General features: G+C 41.4%; 1 protein-coding gene across 1 annotated transcript; it reads left to right on the forward strand.

The window, feature by feature from the left end:
- Positions 1–451: 451 nt before the first annotated feature.
- Positions 452–6,298, forward strand: NDUFB4 (NADH:ubiquinone oxidoreductase subunit B4). The gene is made up of 3 exons (XM_010387086.2): positions 452–687; positions 5,097–5,243; positions 6,178–6,298. Exons 1-3 carry the CDS (start codon positions 508–510, stop codon positions 6,238–6,240), a joined length of 390 nt encoding a protein of 129 aa, XP_010385388.1. The 5' UTR covers positions 452–507; the 3' UTR covers positions 6,241–6,298.
- Positions 6,299–20,823: the final 14,525 nt, after the last annotated feature.

Consider the following 20,823-nt stretch of genomic DNA (forward strand, 5'->3'; position numbering starts at 1 on the left):
GTAGGGAATTCTGTTTTGCTTAATCTATTTGTTAGCTTATTTAATCCTCACAACTTTGCTAGGTGGACAGGAGTCATTATCTCCAGGATAATGTAAAGGAAACTCAGAGACGTTAAGTGACTTATCCAAGTGACACAGCACTGTTAGACCCACACTGAAAACCCGGACTTCTGACTCCACAGCTAGTCCCACACAGCTCAACTTTACATAATAGGCCCTGGTTATGTCAATAGAGACAAGGCTGCTAGGAAGAAGCAGCCGTGTGACAGTTGAATAGGTAGGGAGCGGCGGTGGGGCAGGGCGCACTGTGAGAAGAGCACTTCGCGCATGCGCATATCACTGAGCGAACGCGGCCGTGTTCAGGAAGGTAGGAGAAAGAGGCGGAGCTCCTTGTTAACGCCACCGCCAACCCCTGCTAACGCGCAGGCGCACTTCCCGAAGCTGAAGGTGAACATAGACAAAGGGCCTGAGAATCGCGCAGGCGCAGTTGTGCCCTGGGGCGCCAAGATGTCGTTCACAAAGTATAAGTCGTCGCGCCTGGCCGCTCTGCCCTCGACCCTCGACCCAGCTGAATATGACACATCTCCGGAAACCCGGCGGGCGCAAGCCGAGCGGTTGGCCATAAGAGCCCGGCTGAAACGAGAGTACCTGCTTCAGTACAACGATCCCAACCGCCGAGGGCTCATCGTGAGTGCGGGGCCTGCAGGGCGGGAATAGGGTCCGAGTCCTGGGAGAGACCGAGAGAGACCACGCAATGGGTCGGCCACCGCTCCCGATCAGTATCGCAGACGCAGGTCTTCTTCGAGGCCTAGCCAACTCACTACCCTTTTACCTTTGCCAGAGCTTGGCCCTCGAGAGGACCGGCTCTGGAGTCAGACCTGGCTCGGTTTGAATCCTTGACCACTTCCTGCCTGCGTGACCTTACTTATCCTCACTCTGCTTATCCTCGATTTTCTGTCTGCAAAATGGGCGTAATATAGTGCTTACTCTTTTTCAGGCTGTTAGGATTAAATGAGATCGAGCATGTGACTGGCCTAGCACAGTGCCTAGTTCGTAAGGCGTGTTCAGAAAATGTTTCTATATATATATGTATATGCATATATATATAAAAAATTTTAAAGAGCTGGTGTTTACTTTTCAGTTCACACCTCATAGGGATACTGCTCTCTCCTGATGGGAATACAGTGATTCCTTCAGCCTGCATCTTTTAAAGACCCTGCAGCTTGTTGAAGTTCTAGGCTTTGGAGTCAGAACCCAAAGCACTACTCATTGGCTAAGTCTGTTACTTTGGGCAACTTTAACTCCTCTGAATTATAGTTTCCTGATTTCATATATAAATGATGTGCATTCTTTATAGAATTATGAGGTTAAATAAGATAGTCTGTGTAACATTCCCAGCACATAATATATGCCCAGTAAACTGGTAATTAACAGGTATGCTTCTATCAGATAGTTTTCTATACGGGAGCTAAGTAGGTCAAATACGATGTTAACAGAACAGGACATTTCCCACACGTTGCATTGGTGTTTTGGAATTTTGGGAAGTTATGAGGATTGAATGAAAGTTACAAGTGTGCCAGGCACTGTGGTAAACTTTACATATCACAACTATTTGGATAATTAAGCTCTACTACTGTCCCCATTTTACAGATGAGAAGACAACATGGGAAGGACAAGTAGGTCATATAGAGGTGCCCCTTTAGCAGGTGATAGAGCAAAATTCTAACCCTGGTTTGTGTAACCCACAGCGTCTGCTTTTAACTAGTTGGCTGTACTGTCTCCAGCCAGAACCTTGTTAACTTGGGAAGAGGGTGCAGAAAGACACATTTATTACAAACTCACATGATTGGGTTTGATGTGTTAGTGTGATGCATTAAAAGAGAATAAGGCCTCAGACCTGAAATTGAAACCAAGATCTTCTATCTTCTAGCTATATGCCTCAGGGTAGTTTCAATTTTCTCATGTGTAAATAGAGGTAATACTACCAGTCTCTTTGGTTTTGTTGATTAAATGAGTGTGTGACACTATCATTTATTAATCAATACATGTAAATTGTCTTGCCTAATTTTTTTTTTTTTCTTGAGAGAGGATCTTACTGTCACCCAGGCTGGAGTGCAGTCGTGCGATCTCGGCTCACTGCAACCTCTGCCTCCTGGGCTCAATCTGTCCTCCCACCTCAGCCTTCCAAGTAGCTGGGACCACAGATATGCGCCACCATGTCCGGTTAATTTTTTGTATTTTTTATAGAGATGGAGTTTCATCATGTTGCCCAGGCTGGTCTTGAACTCCTGAGCTCAAGCGATCCTCCTGCCTCTACCTCTCAGAGTGCTGGGATTACAGACTTGAGCCACTGCGCCCGGCCATCTTGCCTAATCTTTAAGAATGATTGATTGAATCAGTAAATAATTGCTCAGAGTCTATTATGGCCCTATTTTACATGCCAAGATAACAATGGAGATCAAAACAGGCAAAAATTCCTGTCCTTGTAGAACGAACTTTCTAGTAGGGGAGACAAGAAACAAGTTAAACAGTTAAAATCATTTAACATATTAGGTAGTGGTAAATGATTAAAAAAAAAAATAAAGCAGGGGAGATTTGGAGTGTGAGTGAGTAGTAGGGGAGGGAGGTAGCTACAATCTTAGGCTCAGGGAAGGCCTCCGTTTGAAGGTGACATCTGAATAAAGATCTGAAAGAAGTGGGGTGAGGGACCTAGCTCTCTAGGAAAGCAGCATCAGGGAACAGCAAGTGCAAGGGGCCTTAGGCAGGAGAGTGTCAGGTTAATTGAAAAACACTGGAGAGACCATTGTGATTCAAGTGGAGAAAGGTGAGGGCAGAGTGGGACAAGATCACACCAGGCCTCATAGGTCATTGTAAGGACTTTTACTGAATAGAGAATTTCGTGATCTGGACTTAACAAGTTCTCTGGCTGCTTAGTTGAGAATTGACTATGGGGGAAAGGACAGGATCAGGGAGACTAGGAGGCTTTTGTAGTAATACAATCTGTTGATAGTGGCTACCAGGGTGGTGGCAGAAGGCAGTGAGAAATGGTAGATTCTGGGTGTATTTTAAAAGTAGAGCCAACCAAGTTTGCTGATAGACTGGATGTGGTGTATGAAAGAGGAGTCAAGGATGACTCTGAGGTTTTTGACCTAAGTGATTTTAAGAATGAAGTTGCCTTTTACTAAGAAACACAGGAATGTGAGAGGAGAAGGTATGGAGGTGGAGTAGACTATTGGGAAATCAGTTTGGGATATGTGACATTTTAGACGCCTGATAGACTGTATGTCAGAGTTGAGCAGTTGGTTGGATATTGAGTCTGGAGTTCAGGGTAGAGTTACAGGGCTGGAGGTAACACGTTGGGAATCATCAGCCTTTAGATAGATTATTTAAAGATTATTTACTCCCTTGACATCGTCAAGGGAGTAAATGTAGATAGGAAAGACCAGCAAGGTCTGAGGTCCAATATTAAGAGATTGGGGAGATGTGGAGGAAAAGAGCAAAGAGATGAAGAGAAAATGGCCATAGAGTTGGCAGGAAATCCAAACAGGTGTGGGCCTGGAAGTCAAGTGAAGAAATGATTTCCAGGAGTTTTCACCATGTCAGATGCTACTGAGAGTCCACTGGACTTTTAGTGATGTCAGAGGAGGAAAACTCTTCCTAGTGTGTCTTTTGGAACCTCTCTTAATAACATTACTGGGCTTAATGAACTATGGTCATGGGGCAATTGGTATTTTTATGAAATGAAATGTCTGTTTCTGGAAGACAGATCTGGCAGATATTAAAGCACAGAGAAGTGACTAGCAGATTGAGAAGTCTGCCATTTGATAGTCATTCAAATACATTTATAGCAGAAAGGATGTAAAAATAGATGCATTAATCCTTTCAGCTATTGAGCTTTAACATCCTCTTGGACCTACATCTGTGTCTTTACCCTCTTTCTTCTTGTTGGCAGTATAGGCATAATAATAAACAATGCTGCAGAAAACCTGCATGTGCTTTCATTTTAATGTGGTATGATAACATCAATAGTTTCTAGAAGAGCAGAAGATATGTTGGGACTTTGTATCTAGTAGTGAGTGCTTACACCCTTGAAGAATTTCAGTCTGACTGAAAGGAACCAGGAGCATTTCCATTATAAGGTTTTTTGTTTTTGAAACTTCTGAGCTGCAGCTGATTATCTCAGAGTAAAATTGTTGTAATTTAGTTTGAAATATGACTGTGAAATTATTTTAGTTCTACAAATCATGACTTCTTGATGTTGGTTAGGACCTTGAATATGCATGTTATATACTAAAGTCTTAAAGCTGATTTTATTTGCTTATTTTTATCTGTCAGTTAATTGGGGAGACTAATTTTGTAAAATCACTTGGGCATTTAGCTAATTAAATTTAATTATGTTTTTGCGGGTAGATTTGCTGTTCATGGATAGTTATTCTAGTATAAATATATGAAAATGGACAATTATTTTCTTAACCAAGACAGTCTGATTATTTTTCTTTAACAACTTTGACCTTTCTACAAAACTTTTAATAGTGTGAAATGTCTGAATTAATGCTTTTAAAATATCAGTCAAGTCAGCTTAAAAAACTTACAGTTCAGCTAGCCTACCCCCTCCTTCATTTTCCTACAGCTTATTTGTAGCCTGGAAAGACTATTTTGGTAATAGCATTAGAAAGGATCCTGGAAACAAAATACAAAGCATGGTAGAGCATATGAAATCTGTTTCTCTTCATTGGGAATACTGCGTAGTTCTGATGGTCACACTTGACAATGAAGCTAAAAACAGTCCAGAGAAGAATAGATAAAAATGACAAGGGAGAAAAAGTGGCTTCTATGACAGTTTAAAGATTAGGATTCTTAAGTAAACAGAAAGCTAATTGGTGATATGAGCCTTCTACATACTGGAGGATTTGAACACGACCATCAGAATTCAAAAAACACCAGAAATGGAAGATCTTTCCTGAAACTGTTTAGGAGTATTCATGATATACCCTTAACTGTTCTAGAGAACAAAATGTGTCTGTGCTCCTTCACAGAAGTCCCTATGAATTTGTTTCTCAATGTGATCTATAGCTTTTTGTTTTCATTAATTTTAGGAAAATCCTGCCTTGCTTCGTTGGACCTATGCAAGAACAACAAATGTCTATCCTAATTTCAGACCCACTCCTAAAAACTCACTCATGGGAGCTCTGTTTGGAATCGGGCCCCTCATCTTCCTATATTGTATTATCAAAACTGACAGGGTAAGTATTCAGACCAGATGTTTAGTATTTGAGTGACAGGGTCCCTCGCTAGGGCCCAGCTGCAGCTCCTTCTCCACCAGTGCCCCTCCCACCTTGGGGCTGTACGCTGCCTTCCCTTCCTCTCTTCTTTCATCTTTATTCCTTTCCAGCAGGAGTTAAAACAAAGTTTTCAGTTACCTTTGTCTATTTTTCTTAGTTCATTTGTTTTTAAAAAAGATGATGTTTATTGGGTGAAGTATTAGCAGAATACATAAATCATTTAGTGCGTTTCCTGTTTGTGTGAATTCTGTTTACGTTGGTCACATTTTGCCAATTAATGTTAAAACCTATTAATACTCTAGGAACAGAGAAGCACAAGCTGCCTGTGGGGAATAGCTGCCGTCAGCAGCCTGGGTATATGATTGTAGAGAAAGTCAAGCTGATCTTTGGCACCAAACTGTTCCACATCTGGTACTAAAGCCTGAGCTGCAGCCCCCAGGCTTGTGTTGCTACTGGAGCCCACTCGTCTAGCTTTGTCTTTAACTGGCCCATCTGCTTTCCCATTAGAGCTCGTGTATTTTGATTATCTGGTAAATGATCTACTTAGCAGAAAGGTAGTCCACACTTTCCCAGAAAGTGTTTGCATTTTGCTTTCAGTGTATGCTTTTAAGTGGGGTAATATATTTCTAATGACTAAGATGTGAGTAAGATGTTTTTGAATAGGAGCATTTTCTTACTGTCTCTTTAGTTCCTTAGATTACTATTTCTTCGCACGCTCCCTGGGCTTTAGACAGTGGGATTGCAATTAGGTTTGGAGTGTTTCATTCTCTTTGTCATTTGTACATGGGTTGTGCCAAAATGCAGTTTTTTTGTCTTTTTTATTATTTATTTTTATCTAATATTGCCAACTGGCAGAATATATTGTTTTTAATATACTTTTTTTCTGTCTATACAGGATAGGAAAGAAAAACTTATCCGGGAAGGAAAATTGGATCGAACATTTCAGCTCTCACGTTAAGTCTGGCAATGATGACTATATGTATTCCTGCCTAAATAAATCGTCTATTAATCATTAAGTAGTAGTTTCTCTTTCTTAGTATTACCTTGATTCAATGTTAAAAACTTATTAACACCCTAACAACACAGAAGCAGAAGCGGCCTGTGTTGGGAATCACTGCTGTCAAAGTGACAGCAAACATTTGCTGGACGTTGAATGAATGAACATAAATCTCTTTCCTCATTAAACTGTGAGCTCTTAGAGTACAGATTCTACAATCAGTTGTTCAACAAGCAAGTGTTAGCTATGAGCCAGGCATTATGTTATGTGCAGAGAATACAACAGTCAATAAGACAGAGCCTGTTCTTAAGGAGTACATTCTCTAACAGCTGTTTATTGAACAGTTATTTCAGTGCTTACTACCTGTCTGGTACTATTTAATACCTAAGCCCTTGTCTGGCCCCAGCTGCAGTGGTAAATGCAGCCAGACTAACACCAATGTAAAAAATACAATCGAGATTCAGGAAAATGATGTAGGCAAGCTGATGAGAAGCAGTTCCACCTGAGGAATTTAGGGAGGTGGCATTTGATCTAGGCTCTGAAGTTCACAAGACTGACAGGACAAAACAAGCATGAAAGGGCAAGGTGTGTTAGGTATGGCTGGATTGTGGGCTACTGTGGGGTGAGGAGATGGAGAGAGGAGGTCTTGCTGAGGAACAGAAATATAATGGTTAGGGGCGTGAGCTTTGGAGGTCAAATCTGGGCTAGAATCCTAGCTCAAGTTAAATAGTTGGGATACTGGGCCTCCATATGCTCATCTATAGCATGGAGATAGCCTACGACCTCAGGGTCATGAAGATGACAATGAAGTAACAGTATTGTGCTTTGTAGTTAAGTCTGGAAACAGTAGGGTGATAATTTCACCACAAAGGCAGAGTAAAGTGCTATAGATAGTCAGCATGCTCTGTAGGGCTGGTTTAGATGGTATATTGGTCTTAACTTTCAAAGGCCATTCACGACTATACGACTACACTTTGATTTGATGCTTGCATTAGCCTGAGTTGCCCCAGAAGGCAGAAACTGAGGGAAAGGCTTCTATGCAGGTAGTTTATGTTAGGAAGTGATCCAAAGGAATAGAAGATTGGGAAGAGTGAAACATGGAAGGAGGGAAAGCCAGCAAACATGTGCCATGAACCTGTTACCTCTGAGAGTAACGGGCTCCCACTTGGGACCTTCTGAGAAGCCCTGTGGAATATACATTGAATTTTCCAACCAGATGTGGGAAAAGCAAATATTTGTCTTGTCTCCATTGATCAAGGCGTATCCCATGCAATTCTCTTGTACATCAGGGTATGGACATACCTTGGAATGGCTGTTTTTACAGGCATCACACATGCAGGAGAAAGGAAGCTTAGAGCAGAAAGCAAGTGATGTGCAGCTGAAGTAAAGTATTGTCAGGTCACACCTGCATGCAGCTGACAGTGGCAGCAGTAGAGTTAAAAGGTGGACCAAGAGGTTGTGAGGCAGGCACAAGAGGTATAGGATTTCTTTCTCCACTTCATGCACTGCTTGGATCTGTTTGTACATACACAGTCCAATCTATAACATGTCCTTCAAGGTGATGGCTGTGTACAATCTACAGAACACTCAGTATGGACCATTAAGGGAACAAGCTACAGTACATACTGTTGCAACTGGCCCATTCATCTCCCCTCAATGTACTTACTAGATTTCCCTTCCTTGGCCATCATTTTAGCAGGTCTAGATTGCTAGCCAGATGGAGTCACCATAGCCTTCATTTCTAAGGACCAGAATCTTAGTTACTCTATCATCATCAACCCTTTGTTGTAGCAATTGCATGTTTACAGTTGGGCTGGAAGTGGAAGCACTGAGATGCTCCAGTGAATCCCCTGGACTCCAGACATTACCCCTTTTGCCCCATTGTGTAGCAGCAACCCTAGCTCCATGGGTCACTTACTGCTGCCAGTATGGAAATTTCTTTTTTGGTCTACTGTTTCCCAAATACAAGAAGTACCAGGTTATTTTGTTTCCCTGGTGAAAGTGTTCTTATGCCTCAGCATGGGAATCAGGACTTCTTATCCAGTAGAACCTAAATTTGGAGGGAGGGGAAGCACACACGTTCCACCATGAGTCACTGGGATGGCAAAAGGGGCCAATCCTACTTCTTGGTTCTAGAGTCATAAATTCTAGCTGTTGGGGCATAGCACTGTATCTATGACCATTGGTTCATTGCATATACCACATGGTCAACCCTGAGCCTCAATCCTGCTAGATGTCCTTAAGCTGGTACTTTAAGCCTTTAGTAGGCTTAGCTAAATTCATTTGTGCCCTAGAGCTGTTGTGTCCATCCAACCACATGGCAGTTCTGACCAAATCTTGATGGGTAGTTCTGGTTGAACGGTCACCTCGTCTCATACTGGGTGCCCAGCTGCTTTTGGAATGGTGAATCTTTCTTTGCTGCAGAAGGCATGGCCTTGCTCCACAACCTAAGAAGTCAGCACTGCAACTATTCTAGTGCCAAGGTCTTGCAGGAGACTCCAAGCCGCATCCTTAGCTACCACAGACACCTGGAGTATTGGCTCTATCATGTTATATGACCCAAGTGGTTGCTGCTTACACTGCAGCCTGGATCTGCTGCAGAGTCCTTTCTGGTCTCCATTCGAAACTGGCAGCTTATAGCCAGGCATGCCTAGTATGTGCCTAGCTAATTGGAAGGCTGAGATGGGAGGATTTCTTGAGCCCAAGAGTTCAAGGTTGCAGGGAGCTATGATCATGCCACCCACTCCACTCCAGCCTGGGTGACAAACTGTGACCCTGTCTCTGGAAAAGCAAAACTAGCAGCTTTACAAATCACTGCATAAATGGGTCAGAGTACTGTTCCCAAGTAGGGTACATGTTGTGTCCAGAATCCAGAGGCCCACAAAGTGCTGTGCCTTTTTCTTTGTAGTGGAAGGTGTGCAGTGGTTCAACTTGTGCTTTACTTTGGAGGGGCTATCCTGGTATGCCAAAGATCACTGGATACCCACAAACATCACTGATACAGGAGGCTCCTAAACCTTTATAGAGATTATATCCCACTTTCTGGATCTCATACTAGGACACTGAAGTAATGAGGAACCTAATCTATGAGTAAACAGAAGCTTTAAGGCAGAAATACTAGAAGGTGTGAGAAACAGCAATTCAAAGGTTTCAGTACTCTGACCCATTTATGCAGTGATTTGTAAAGCTGCTAGTTTTGCTTTTCCAGAGACAGGGTCACAGTTTGTCACCCAGGCTGGAGTGGAGTGGGTGGCATGATCATAGCTCCCTGCAACCTTGAACTCTTGGGCCAGGGTGATAGACACGTGGGCGTAGCTCTGTGTAATGGTGGAGTAAAGATCCACGAATTCCTGCAAAGTGGATCTTAAAACTATTTTGGATCTACAGCTACCATCCTGTGCCCATGAGACTTGACCAAATCTTATAATTTCCACGTGGTTCCTGTTTGCTAATTTGTCTCTGCCTGTATCATTACAATAACGGTAAGACCCTGCCTCTTCCACCCATCTTAATGACCGTTATTGTTACATTGTTCTCCAGATCTTAAAGAATTGTATTACTTTATTCTCATTTTGCTAGAGGGCAAAAACAGAAGGAATCCTACTGTGACCTTCAGTCTTTTTTTCTAGATGACTTTAGTTTACTCTGTAGTCCCCACTTACTCAGTTATCTGAAGTCAACCACAGTTCTAAAATAGGTGAGACAGTACCATAAGACATTCTGAGAGAGACCACATTCCCATAACATAACAGTGTTTACTATTATTATTACAGTATATAATGATAGTTCTATTTTACTATTAGTTATTGTTTTATTCTCTTTTGGCGGCTAATTTCTAAATTAAATTTTATTATCGGTATGTATTTGTAGGAAAAAACAGTATACATAGGGTTTGGTACTATCTGTATGGTTTCAGGCATCCACTGGGGGTCTTGGAATGTCTTTTCTGTTGATAAAAGGGAACATGCTATTCTAATAAGAATACAAGTATACAAGTCTATTATAAGACAATTACAAATTTCCAAAAAAGAAAATAACAAATTAGTTAAGTAAAAGAATAAGATAAAAGCTGCTCCCAATTCCATCACACAGGGATGATGTTTTGGTGTACAGTTGTCCTTCAGTATCTGCAAGGGATTGATTGGGACCCCCTGTGGTTACCTAATTCCTCAGATGCTAAAGTCCCTTATGTAAAATGGCTTAGTATTTGCATATAACTTATGCACATCTTCCTTGAAATCATCTCTAGATTACTTATAATACCTAATACAATGTAAATGCTATGCAAATAGTTGTTATACTGTCATGTTTATTTCTATAATTTTTTATTGTTATATTGACTTTATTTGTTTAATTTCAATCTATGGTTGGTTGGATTCACAGATGTGGAACCATTGGATATCGAGGGCCAACTGCATATCCTTCTAAAACTTTTTTTCTCTGTGCTTATATATCTTTTTTTTTTTTTTAACAAAATGAGATACACTGTGCATAATAATTTATAAATTTTTGGCTCAATGATTTGTCACAGACATCTTTCCATGCAATGACTTTTCTGCAACATTTCAAATAACTGCTAGTATTCCATGTGTCTACCACAATTTATTTAACCAATCTCATAGTTGAACATTTCATTTTCTAAGTTTTTCTTTTTTCTGAGACAAGAGTCTCGCTCTGTCGTCCAGGCTGGAGTGCAGTGGCACGATCTCAGCTCACTGCAACCTCTGCCTCCTGAGTTCAAGTAATTCTCCTGCCTCAGCCTCCCGAGTAGCTGGGATTACAGGCATGCACCACCATGCCTGGCTAATTTTTGTATTTTTAGTAGAGACAGGGTTTCACCATGTTGGCCAGGCTGGTCTCGAATTCCTGGCCTCAGGTGATCTGCCCACCTCGGCCTCCCAAAGTGGTGAGATTAAGGGCGTGAGCCACTGCTCCTGACTCATTTTCCAATTTTTTTGCTGTTTAATTAATGTAATGAACGCTCATGCCACGAATTTGTGTGTGTGTCTTAACTTTTCTCATAGGATAAATTTCTGGGAGTGAAATTTCTGGGTCAATAAGTATTCAAATGTTTTGTTTTGGGTGTAAATATGAAAGGTTTTATAATTTTATATTCCTGGGCAATGAATGCAGTGTCTGTTCCTGTACCCCGAACACAGTCACAGAAGCCAAACTCTTTGCCCTTGTATCCTTGCTCTGTCACTTACTGGTGAAGTGACCTGGAAAGTGTTTACATTCTTTGTGCCTCAGTTTCCTTATCTTTATAATAGATGTACTAATAACACATAGTATTGTTTAATGATTTATTACTAATAAATGCAGGGTCTCACTTTATTGCCCTGACTGGAATGTAGTGGCGCCATCATGGCTCACTGCAGCCTTGACTTCCTGGGCGCAAGATCCTCCCACCTCAGCCTCCCAAGTAGCTGGGACTACAGGCAAGTGCTACCATGCCCTGCTGGTTTTTGTATTTTTTTCGGAGAGACAGGGTGTTGCCATGTTGCCCAGGCTGATCTCGAAGTCTTGGGCTCAGGTGATCCGCCCACCTCAGCCTCTCAAAGTGCTGGGATTACATGCATGAGCTGCTGTGCCCAGCCTGTATTTCTTTCTCTCTCTCTCTCTTTTTCTTTAATTGAAAATAGAGAGGAGGTCTTACTATATTTCCCAGGCTGGTCTTGAACTCCTGAGTTTAACTGGTCTGCCCACCTTGGCCACCCAAAGTGCTAGGATAACAGGTGTGAGCCACCTGACCTGGCTCTGTTTTTCTGAGAGATCTTTTTTCTTAATGATTTTAAGGCTTAAACAATATATATTAAAGACATTAATTCTTGATCATACTAGTCTTCTTTCATCAGGAGTTATTTTTGTACCCCTCAGTAACAGGAAAAATATTTACAGTATATTCTTGGTACCTAAATGTTGAAAGAAGGCAGTACCTGAAGGAATTTTTAAGTAGCAGGATTTTTTAAAAACATGTTTTAACGTTAGGAATTATTGAACAGTGTGTTCTTGTGGGTTTAATCAGTTTCAATAGATTTTTTTATCAGTCAGGAACAACGAAATGTCTGAAATCACACCAGGAAGTGGTCTGGTGCAGGCAACAATTGCCACCTCATCTGAGAACCACATGCTACCATCTGTCTGACCAATGCACTAGCTCTGGGCACTGGGCACAGGAGCTCACTCTGGTACTATTGAGCATCCAAAAAAATGATGTGTGCAATGAGAAAGGTAACCAAGAACCAGATCATAAAGCCCTTATCACATAAAGAGTTTAGGCTTTAGCCTGATGGCAGTGAGAGTCACTGAAGGGATTAAGCAGGACAAACCTGATTGGATTTTCATTTCTGGAAAATCATCTGGTTCCTGGATGGAGGATGATTGCAGGACAAGAGAGGCTGCAGGAGGACCATAATCATGTTCATTTTCAATCAGACATAATTTTCAATTTTTGAGACAGCCCTCAATGTAGAACAAAGCAACCCCTGCCAATACCAAGATGACTCATTTGGATGTGAACTTGTTGAAAGCTTTATGAAAGTCTAAATACATTATCTCTATGAGTTCTCCTTTATGCACATGCATGAGGAGTCAGTCTTATAATTCCTTACACTTTTATAACAACCTCTCCCCATCCCTGTAACAATATTGCTTCCCTAACAGGCTGGTTCAAGTATTATGTCTTTTTACCCTTTATTGTGGATCCTGGAGGAAAAGATAACATCCATGCTCTGATTGAAATCCCAGTGGGTCCACTCTCTGATTTATTTTCCTTTTTACGTTTTCTCATTCCTAGTGGCACCTGGCAGTCTTCTCATAGCTTATTATCTATCTCTATATTCCTCAGGATAATTAATGGGGTATTTGAAAAAATCAGAGATCTGCACAAGAAGCTCTCTCGATCAAATTTGTATGGTTACAAAATATGGATAGCACTTTAAAATTACTAAAAATGTAATTCTATACATATATTCAAAGATTTTGGATTTTCAAAGCTTTCACTGCCACTGTCTTTTTTTAAAAAACCTTTTATTTTGGGTTCAGGGGTACACGTGCAGTTTTGTTATATAGGTAAATTGTGTGTTGCAGGGGTTTGGTGTACAGATTATTTCATCATCCAGATACTAAGCATAGTACCTGATAGGTAGTTTTTTGATCCTCACCCTCCACCCTCCTCCCACCCTCCACCAGTGGTCTATTGTTTCTTTCTTTGTGTCCGTGTGTACCCAAGATTTAGCTTCCACTTATGAGTGAGAACATGCAGTATTTGGTTTTCTGTTCCTATATTTGTTTGCTTAGGATAATGGCCTCCACCTCCATCCATGTTGTTGCAAAGGACATGATTTCATTCTTTTTTATGGCTGTGTAATATTCCAAGGTGTATATGTACCAGATTTCTTTATCCAATCCACCATTGACTTGATCCACTTTGATGATTCTGTGTCTTTACTATTGTAAATGGCACTGCAAGGAACACACAAGTGCAAGTGTCTTTTTGGTAGAACGATTTATATTCCTTTGGATCTATACCTATAATGGGATTGCTGGGTCAAATGGTAGTTCTGTTTTAAGTCATTTGAGAAATCTCTAGACTGCTTTCCACAATGGTTGAACTAATTTACATTCCTTCTACCAGTATATAAGCATTCCCTTTTCTCTGCATCCTCATCAGCATCTGTAATTTTTTGACACACTGCCACTTTCTACCTTTGTGTGAACAAATAGAATTTTATCGTGTTTCTATTCCTCATTTAGAGAACCCACTTATACCTATAAATATGACTAATACTTCCAATAGTTTCCCCTATGGCTGCATTGTTTACAGCCATTTCTATGGTAAGATAGCGACTCTTCATTCTGCTGATACTCACTGTGGCCTGGAGAGACACGGCGCCACATCACCTATTTGGAGAACCTTCATTTTGAGTCACCAAGAAAGAACAGAGCACATCAATCTCATTGCCAAGCTTCAGGATTCAAAGTATTAAAGGAAGCTCAATTCCTGACATCTGACCTCTGAATTTCCTGGAGCTGGATGGCTGGTGGAGCATCTGAGATTTCTGGAGCAAACCTGGCACTAGAGTTCACTTGTCCCCTTAATCACAAGGAGTATCATGTTATCAGTTTTGAGTTATTATTCACTTCTATCACCAACTGTATTTAAGTAATTCACCTATTATTTTATAACTACGCTTTGAGGAATCTTGGCACTGGGGGAAGGAGAAATTTGTCTGAGGTTGCTCCATAAATCAGTATAGGAGGTACTCAGGGGCTGAATTCTGGTATGAAATTATTGAGGGTAGGAGGAGAAGGTGGTAGGAGACTCCTGAAACTTTGCAGATTTAAGCACTTAAAAAAAAAAAACAAACTCATGTTAGACGGGGCATGGTGGCTCACGCCTGTAATCCCAGCACTTTGGGAGGCCAAGGTAGGTGGATCACTTGAGGTCAGGAGTTCAAGACCAGCCTGGCCAATATGGCAAAACCCTGTCTCTACTAAAAATGCAAAAATTAGCTGAGCATGGTGGTGCACACCTGTAATCCCAGCTACTTGAGAGGCTGAGGCAGGAGAATCACTTGAACCCAGGAGCAGAGGTTGCAGTGAGCCAAGATCATGCCATTGGATTCCAGCCTGGGTGACAAAGAAAGACTCCATCTCAAACAACAACAACAAAAACAACTTACGTTATATGTTTCATATCCATTAAAAACGTGAGTTTTCTAAAGAGGGTTTTACTCATATTTTATAGAAAATGGAGAAAACATCAGAGAGTATTATTATGTTGTATGGGATGACTTGGGAGGAGGGTAGATGGAGATGGAACTGACCAACTTCCCTGAAGCCATCTATTATAAGCTGAGCAGGCAGCTTACCCTCCAAAATCATGTGGTGCAGAAAGGGTGGCCCAGAAGTGATTTGGTCCTTTCAGAACAGTTTTTCAGGCCGCAAGGAGGAAGAGCTGCTGTCAGTCTGCAGATACTGGGGACGGTTGGATTTCTGGAGATGCTGGGGTGGAGGAGCCTATGTCCTATTGAATTCTTGTAGGTGTGCAGGCCTCCTCTGCATTGATCAAACACTTATTGAGCCCCTATTATTTGCTGAGCATTGAGGATACTAATATGAAGAAGATACAGCTCCTTCTTAGAGGAACTTATAGTGGACAAAGACAATTACAGCAGCCAACACTACTAACTCTGACTTGTGTTCCAGGCACTATGCTAAACTAAGGGCTTTACACACCTCTCGAAATACCTCAAAACAACCCTTTCAGGTAGGTCCTAATAGCCCCTTTATGCCAAAGAGATTTAGAAGGATTAAATACTTTGCCTGAGTCCACGCAGCTAATAAGATGGGACTTAAATCTGAGCAGTCTGACTCCAGAGAACGTATCTTCAACCATGTTTTGAAAGGGATAAAGACTGATGCATTGGGGATCCAGGTACTGAGAAAGGACACCTGATCCAGCCTGGAGGGTTTAAGAGATGGTGCCTTAGAGAGCAAGGATTCCTGCTTGTGTCAGAGGTGATCAAACCAGAGTGACTCCATCTTAAATAGGGATTGAGTAAAATAAGGCTGAGACCCTACTGGGCTGCATTCTCAGGAGGTTAGGCATTCTAAGTCACAGGATGAGATAGGAGGTCGGCACAAGATACAGGTCATAAAGACCTTGCTGATAAAACAGTTTGCAGTAAAGAAGCCAGCCAAATCCCACGAAAACCAAGATGGCGACGAAAGTGACCTCTGGTCATCCTTGCTGCTCATTAAACGGTAATTATAATGCATTTGTCTGCTAAAAGACAAGATCTATGACAAGATCCACCAGATCCATGACAGTTTACATATGCCCTATATAGTCAAAAAAGGGGAGGAACCCTCAGTTCTGGGAATTGCCCACCCCTTTCCTAGAAAACTCATGAATAATCCACCCCTCGTTCAGCATATAATCAAGAAATAACTATAAGTATCCTTAGTCCAGCAGCCCAAGCTGCTGCTCTGCCTATAGAGTAGCCATTATTTTATTTGTTTGCTTTCTTAATGAACTTTCTTTCACTTTATGGACTCACTCTGAATTCTTTCTTGGGCAAGATCCAAGAACCCTCTCTTGTGGTCCAGATTGGGATCCCCTTCCAGTAACACTTGTACTTTTAGGTTTCCTAGCACATTCACAGACTTATAGAATGTTAGAGCTGGAAGGATCTTTAAAGATCTGCTAGTCTCACAGTCTAACTCTGTAGGAAAAGTTTGGACAGGAGAAATGACTTGTCCAGTTCTTCGAGAAACCCTACAAATTCAAAGACTAGGATTCTAGGTTTTGATTAGGAACTACTGTTCCGATTGCCCATGTCACCTGCTTGTGATTAGAAGTGAAACTGTCAGGCACTAAAGACGATGACCAGTTGACTTTCTTACCTCATACAAACAGAAGACTTGAAAAGCCATTTTAATGGGGAAAGATTTAGGAAGAAATCAGGCAGATGTTTGAAGCAATTTTGTGTGTGTGTAAAGTATTAGCAGATTTGTCTCTTCTTAGGGCTGTGAAAATGAAGATATTAGATTCAAACCCAATGTCTCCCATATTGTTCTTGCTGGAGTACCACAATACAAGAATCCATGGCGGGCACTAGCTATTGCCCACCAATAGCGCCTACCTTTTATTTCTTTCCAATAGAATCCTGATTTGTTCAAGAGGCTGGTGGGGATCCCTTTATCTCAGGGAGGGTGAGCATGACCCCAGCCCCAGAGAGTGAATCAGGGATTCACAGGGATTGGTGTAAGGGTGGTCATGTGACCCGGTTCTGCCTATGGGGCCTAAGGAGAAATCTGCAGGGAGGGCTTCCTTTCCCTCCTCAGGAAAGAGCTTTCTGTTCATTCATCCTTTTGGTTTCTCCCCCTTCCTTTGACCTGGAACATGCATATGAGGCCTAAAAATGAAGACAATAAGGCAAAATGCCAGGAACAGAAAATCAGAAAGCACGTGGGTCTGGGATAAGTTTATCATTTTCCCTATCCTGAACTGCCAAACCTCAGACTTTTTCTTTTGGGAGATAAAGCCTTAGATGTTAAGCTAATGTTAGATTTTCAGATACTTACAATTGAATGCACTCTTAATACATATAAAGAGAAGTGATATCAAAAAATATGCCTGCGCTTCAGATTTTAATTTTATTCATAGAATCCAAGATAAAGGTAGTAAATGCTCATGAATGAGCGAAACTGCCCCATTTGTTAAATTTCTCTTCCAGGGACTGTATAGAGTTGCATACACTTGGTTACAGGGTTTACAGCGTTTCACAGTCAATAGTGCCATGGTGGGTTGAGTCGAAGCTTCTAACATAACTTCAGCTTTTAAAAACCTAGTTTAGGCTAATTGGAGTCCTAGGGGCCCCCATAATCTAGATGATGTCGCATCTGTGCTCTTACATACTACACTGCCTCACAAAAGTATAAATTTTGAATATACCTCAGATTTTGTGATGTAATTATATAAAGACAATAGCTAAAGAGCCATTATCTTATAATGGCTAATATTCATGTATGCTCGCCATGTCCCGACAACTGTGTGGGTGCCTCTAGTGCATTATCTCATTTAACTCTTAGAAAACCCCTGTGAAATAAATCATTTACTTCTTTCAAACGAGGAAGGTAAGACTTAGAGAAGTTGAATCACTTGCCCAAGCTCATTCAGCTATGAAACTGCAGTCTGGATTCCAGGGCCTGTATTCTTAATGACTATTCTTTTGAAAAAATTAAACTAATTGATAATGGTTATTATATTGATAATTTGACAATTATATTAAAAACTAATATATCAAGATCCAAATTTTAAAAACACCCTGAAATAATAGCTACTTGTTATATAGTGCTTATTATGTAAGAGGTTCTAGTCTAAGCAATTTTCCTGTCTTAACTCATTTAATACACTAACACTATGAGGTAGGTACTATCATTATTATTTTCGAGCTGAGGAAAAAGAAAGAGAGGTTAAGTAACTTGTTCAGGATCACACAGCTAACACGTTGTAGAATCTGAATTTAAACCCAGGCAGTCTGGCTTTAGCATCTATTCTCTTATCTATACACTACTCTGCCTCACAAAAGGATACATTTTGGACATAACTGAGGTTTGGTGATGTAGTTATATAAAGTTAATTATATCAAATTGAAGGCTAGCCGATTACTAAATATAATAAAGAAGTTTAAATGCCAGCACTCAAGCCTATTTTTTCATTTTAATAGTTAAATATCTTTCTAGAAGGACACAATTTCCTTCACACGTGGAAGTGATAACTCTTTCGTCACTCTGGAAAGTCACAATACAGAAACAGCACATTAATTTGTAACTTACAGAAAGTTTATATCTAAGCCTTAGGTGTTTTTAAACTTCCCTCTCCTCCTTCCTTTGATACAGCTTCGATGAGTGGAGGAACACCAGGGCTCTTGTCTCGCATCAAATTGGAAAAAAACTACACAGACACATGTGGAGTGATTTTAAGGAGCTGAGCGTTTAATAGGCAAGAAGGAACTGAGAAGCCAGAAAGAAGAAACTCCCTGCAAGCCTCTTGTATCGGTTGGAACCCAGAGAGCCCGCCAGCAAACAACATGAAGCGGTATGGAGCAACACACTGGTTTTTTTTTTTTCCATTCACATCAGTGGATTATTTACTTATTTTTACTTTTTAAAAATTATTATTATACATTAAATTCTAGGGTACATGTGCACAATGTGCAGGTTTGTTACATAGGGATACATGCGCCATGTTGGTTTGTTGCACCCAACACCTCATCATTTACATTAGGTATTTCTCCTAATGCTATCCAACCCCAGTCCCCCACCCACCAGCAGGCCCCGGTGTGTGATGTTCCCCACCCTGTTGTCCATGTGTTCTCATTGTTCAACTCCCACTTATGAGTGAGAACATGCGGTGTTTGGTTTTCTGTCCTTGTGATATTTTGCTGAAAATGATGGTTTCCAGCTTCATCCATGTCCCTGTGAAGGACATGAATTCATCTTTTTTTATGGCTACATAGTATTCCGTGGTGTATATGTGACACATTTTCTTTATCCAGTTTATTATTGATGGACATTTGGGTTGGTTCCACATCTTTGCTATTGTGAATAGTGTCACACAATAAACATATGTGTGCATGTCTTTATAGTAGCATGATTTATAATCCTTTGGATATACACCGAGTAATGGGATTGCTGGGTCAAATGGTATTTCCAGTTTTAGATCCTTGAGGAATTGCCACACTGTCTTCCACAATGGTTGAACTAATTTACATTCCCAACAGCAGTGTAAAAGCGTTCCTATTTCTCCACATCCTCTCCAGCATCTGTTGTTTCCTGACTTTTTATTGATCGCTATTCTAACTGGCTTGAGATGGTATCTCATTGTGGTTTTGATTTGCATTTCTCCCAACAGGCTGTTTTAATGAGCTCCTGGGTGCAGGCAGGCTGAGGCCTAAAATGACATCAGCACCACATGAGGACAGGGCAGGGGTTTTATAGTCTCCTGTAAACAGGAAGTGTCTCAGTCTGATGTAACAGCTACAAGGTAGCCAGATGGCCTCTTTCTCAGTCTTCAGGGGGTATGTGTCTTCCAGCCAGCTCTCTTCCTGCTTCTGCTGTCTTGCTGACACATGCTGCTAGCACAAGTGGCCTGGAGCCTTGGGACTGGGCCTGAGGAGGGAGGAGTTACTCATTCCCTTAAGCTTTCAGGCCCTGGGGAGAATCTTTCACTCCCCTGTACAGAGAGACAGAGGGAGGGGGGCTCCCCCAAGTGCCATGGATATCAGCCAGTTTTATGAGTAGGCTGGAGGAGGTGGTGTCTGATTTGCACAGGGCTCAGGGGATTGGTTTGACCAGGCATGTCCTTCATGTAGCCCACGAAAAAGCTGGCCCTCCCACCCTTGCCTTTTAATATGCAAGTACAGATCGCCATGATGTTCTACACAGGGGATATGTGGGGGTGGCCATATAGCCAGGCACATGCGGGGGCAAGGGCAAGAGGACAAGGCTGGGAATCACCATGTTGGGTAGACCCAGTTTCTAATGGCCTGCATTTGCATATCAAAGGTTGCCTGACTGGCTCTGGGTGCCTGGGCTTTACAAGAAAGGTTTCTGAAGATGCGTTAACAAATGAAAACTTCCGAAGGACCCCTTTTCCTCTGTATCTGCCCAAAATAATTTCTTAATAACTCCTACAACACCTTGACTCTCCTTGTGCCCCACCTGAGCACCCTTGCAGAATTCGAGCTTATTATGGGAGGTAGTGCCCCTCCCCACACTGCTGTTATAAATAAAGTTTCAGTGCTGCAAAAGAAATAGCAATCAAATATAAAATTATCTTTTTAATTCTCAGCAGGGCAAGGTACTTCTATAGAAGGGTGCACCCTTACAAATGGAGCAATGTTGAGCACACACTTGGACAAGGGAGGGGAAGGGGTTCTTATCCCTGATGCACGTGGCCCCTGCTGCTGTGTCCTTCCCCTATTGGCTAGGGTTAGACTGCACAGGCTAAACTAATTCCAATTGACTAATTTA

The sequence above is a fragment of the Rhinopithecus roxellana genome, chromosome 1, assembly GCF_007565055.1.
Source record: "Rhinopithecus roxellana isolate Shanxi Qingling chromosome 1, ASM756505v1, whole genome shotgun sequence".
In the NCBI taxonomy this organism is placed as follows: Eukaryota; Metazoa; Chordata; class Mammalia; order Primates; family Cercopithecidae; genus Rhinopithecus; species Rhinopithecus roxellana.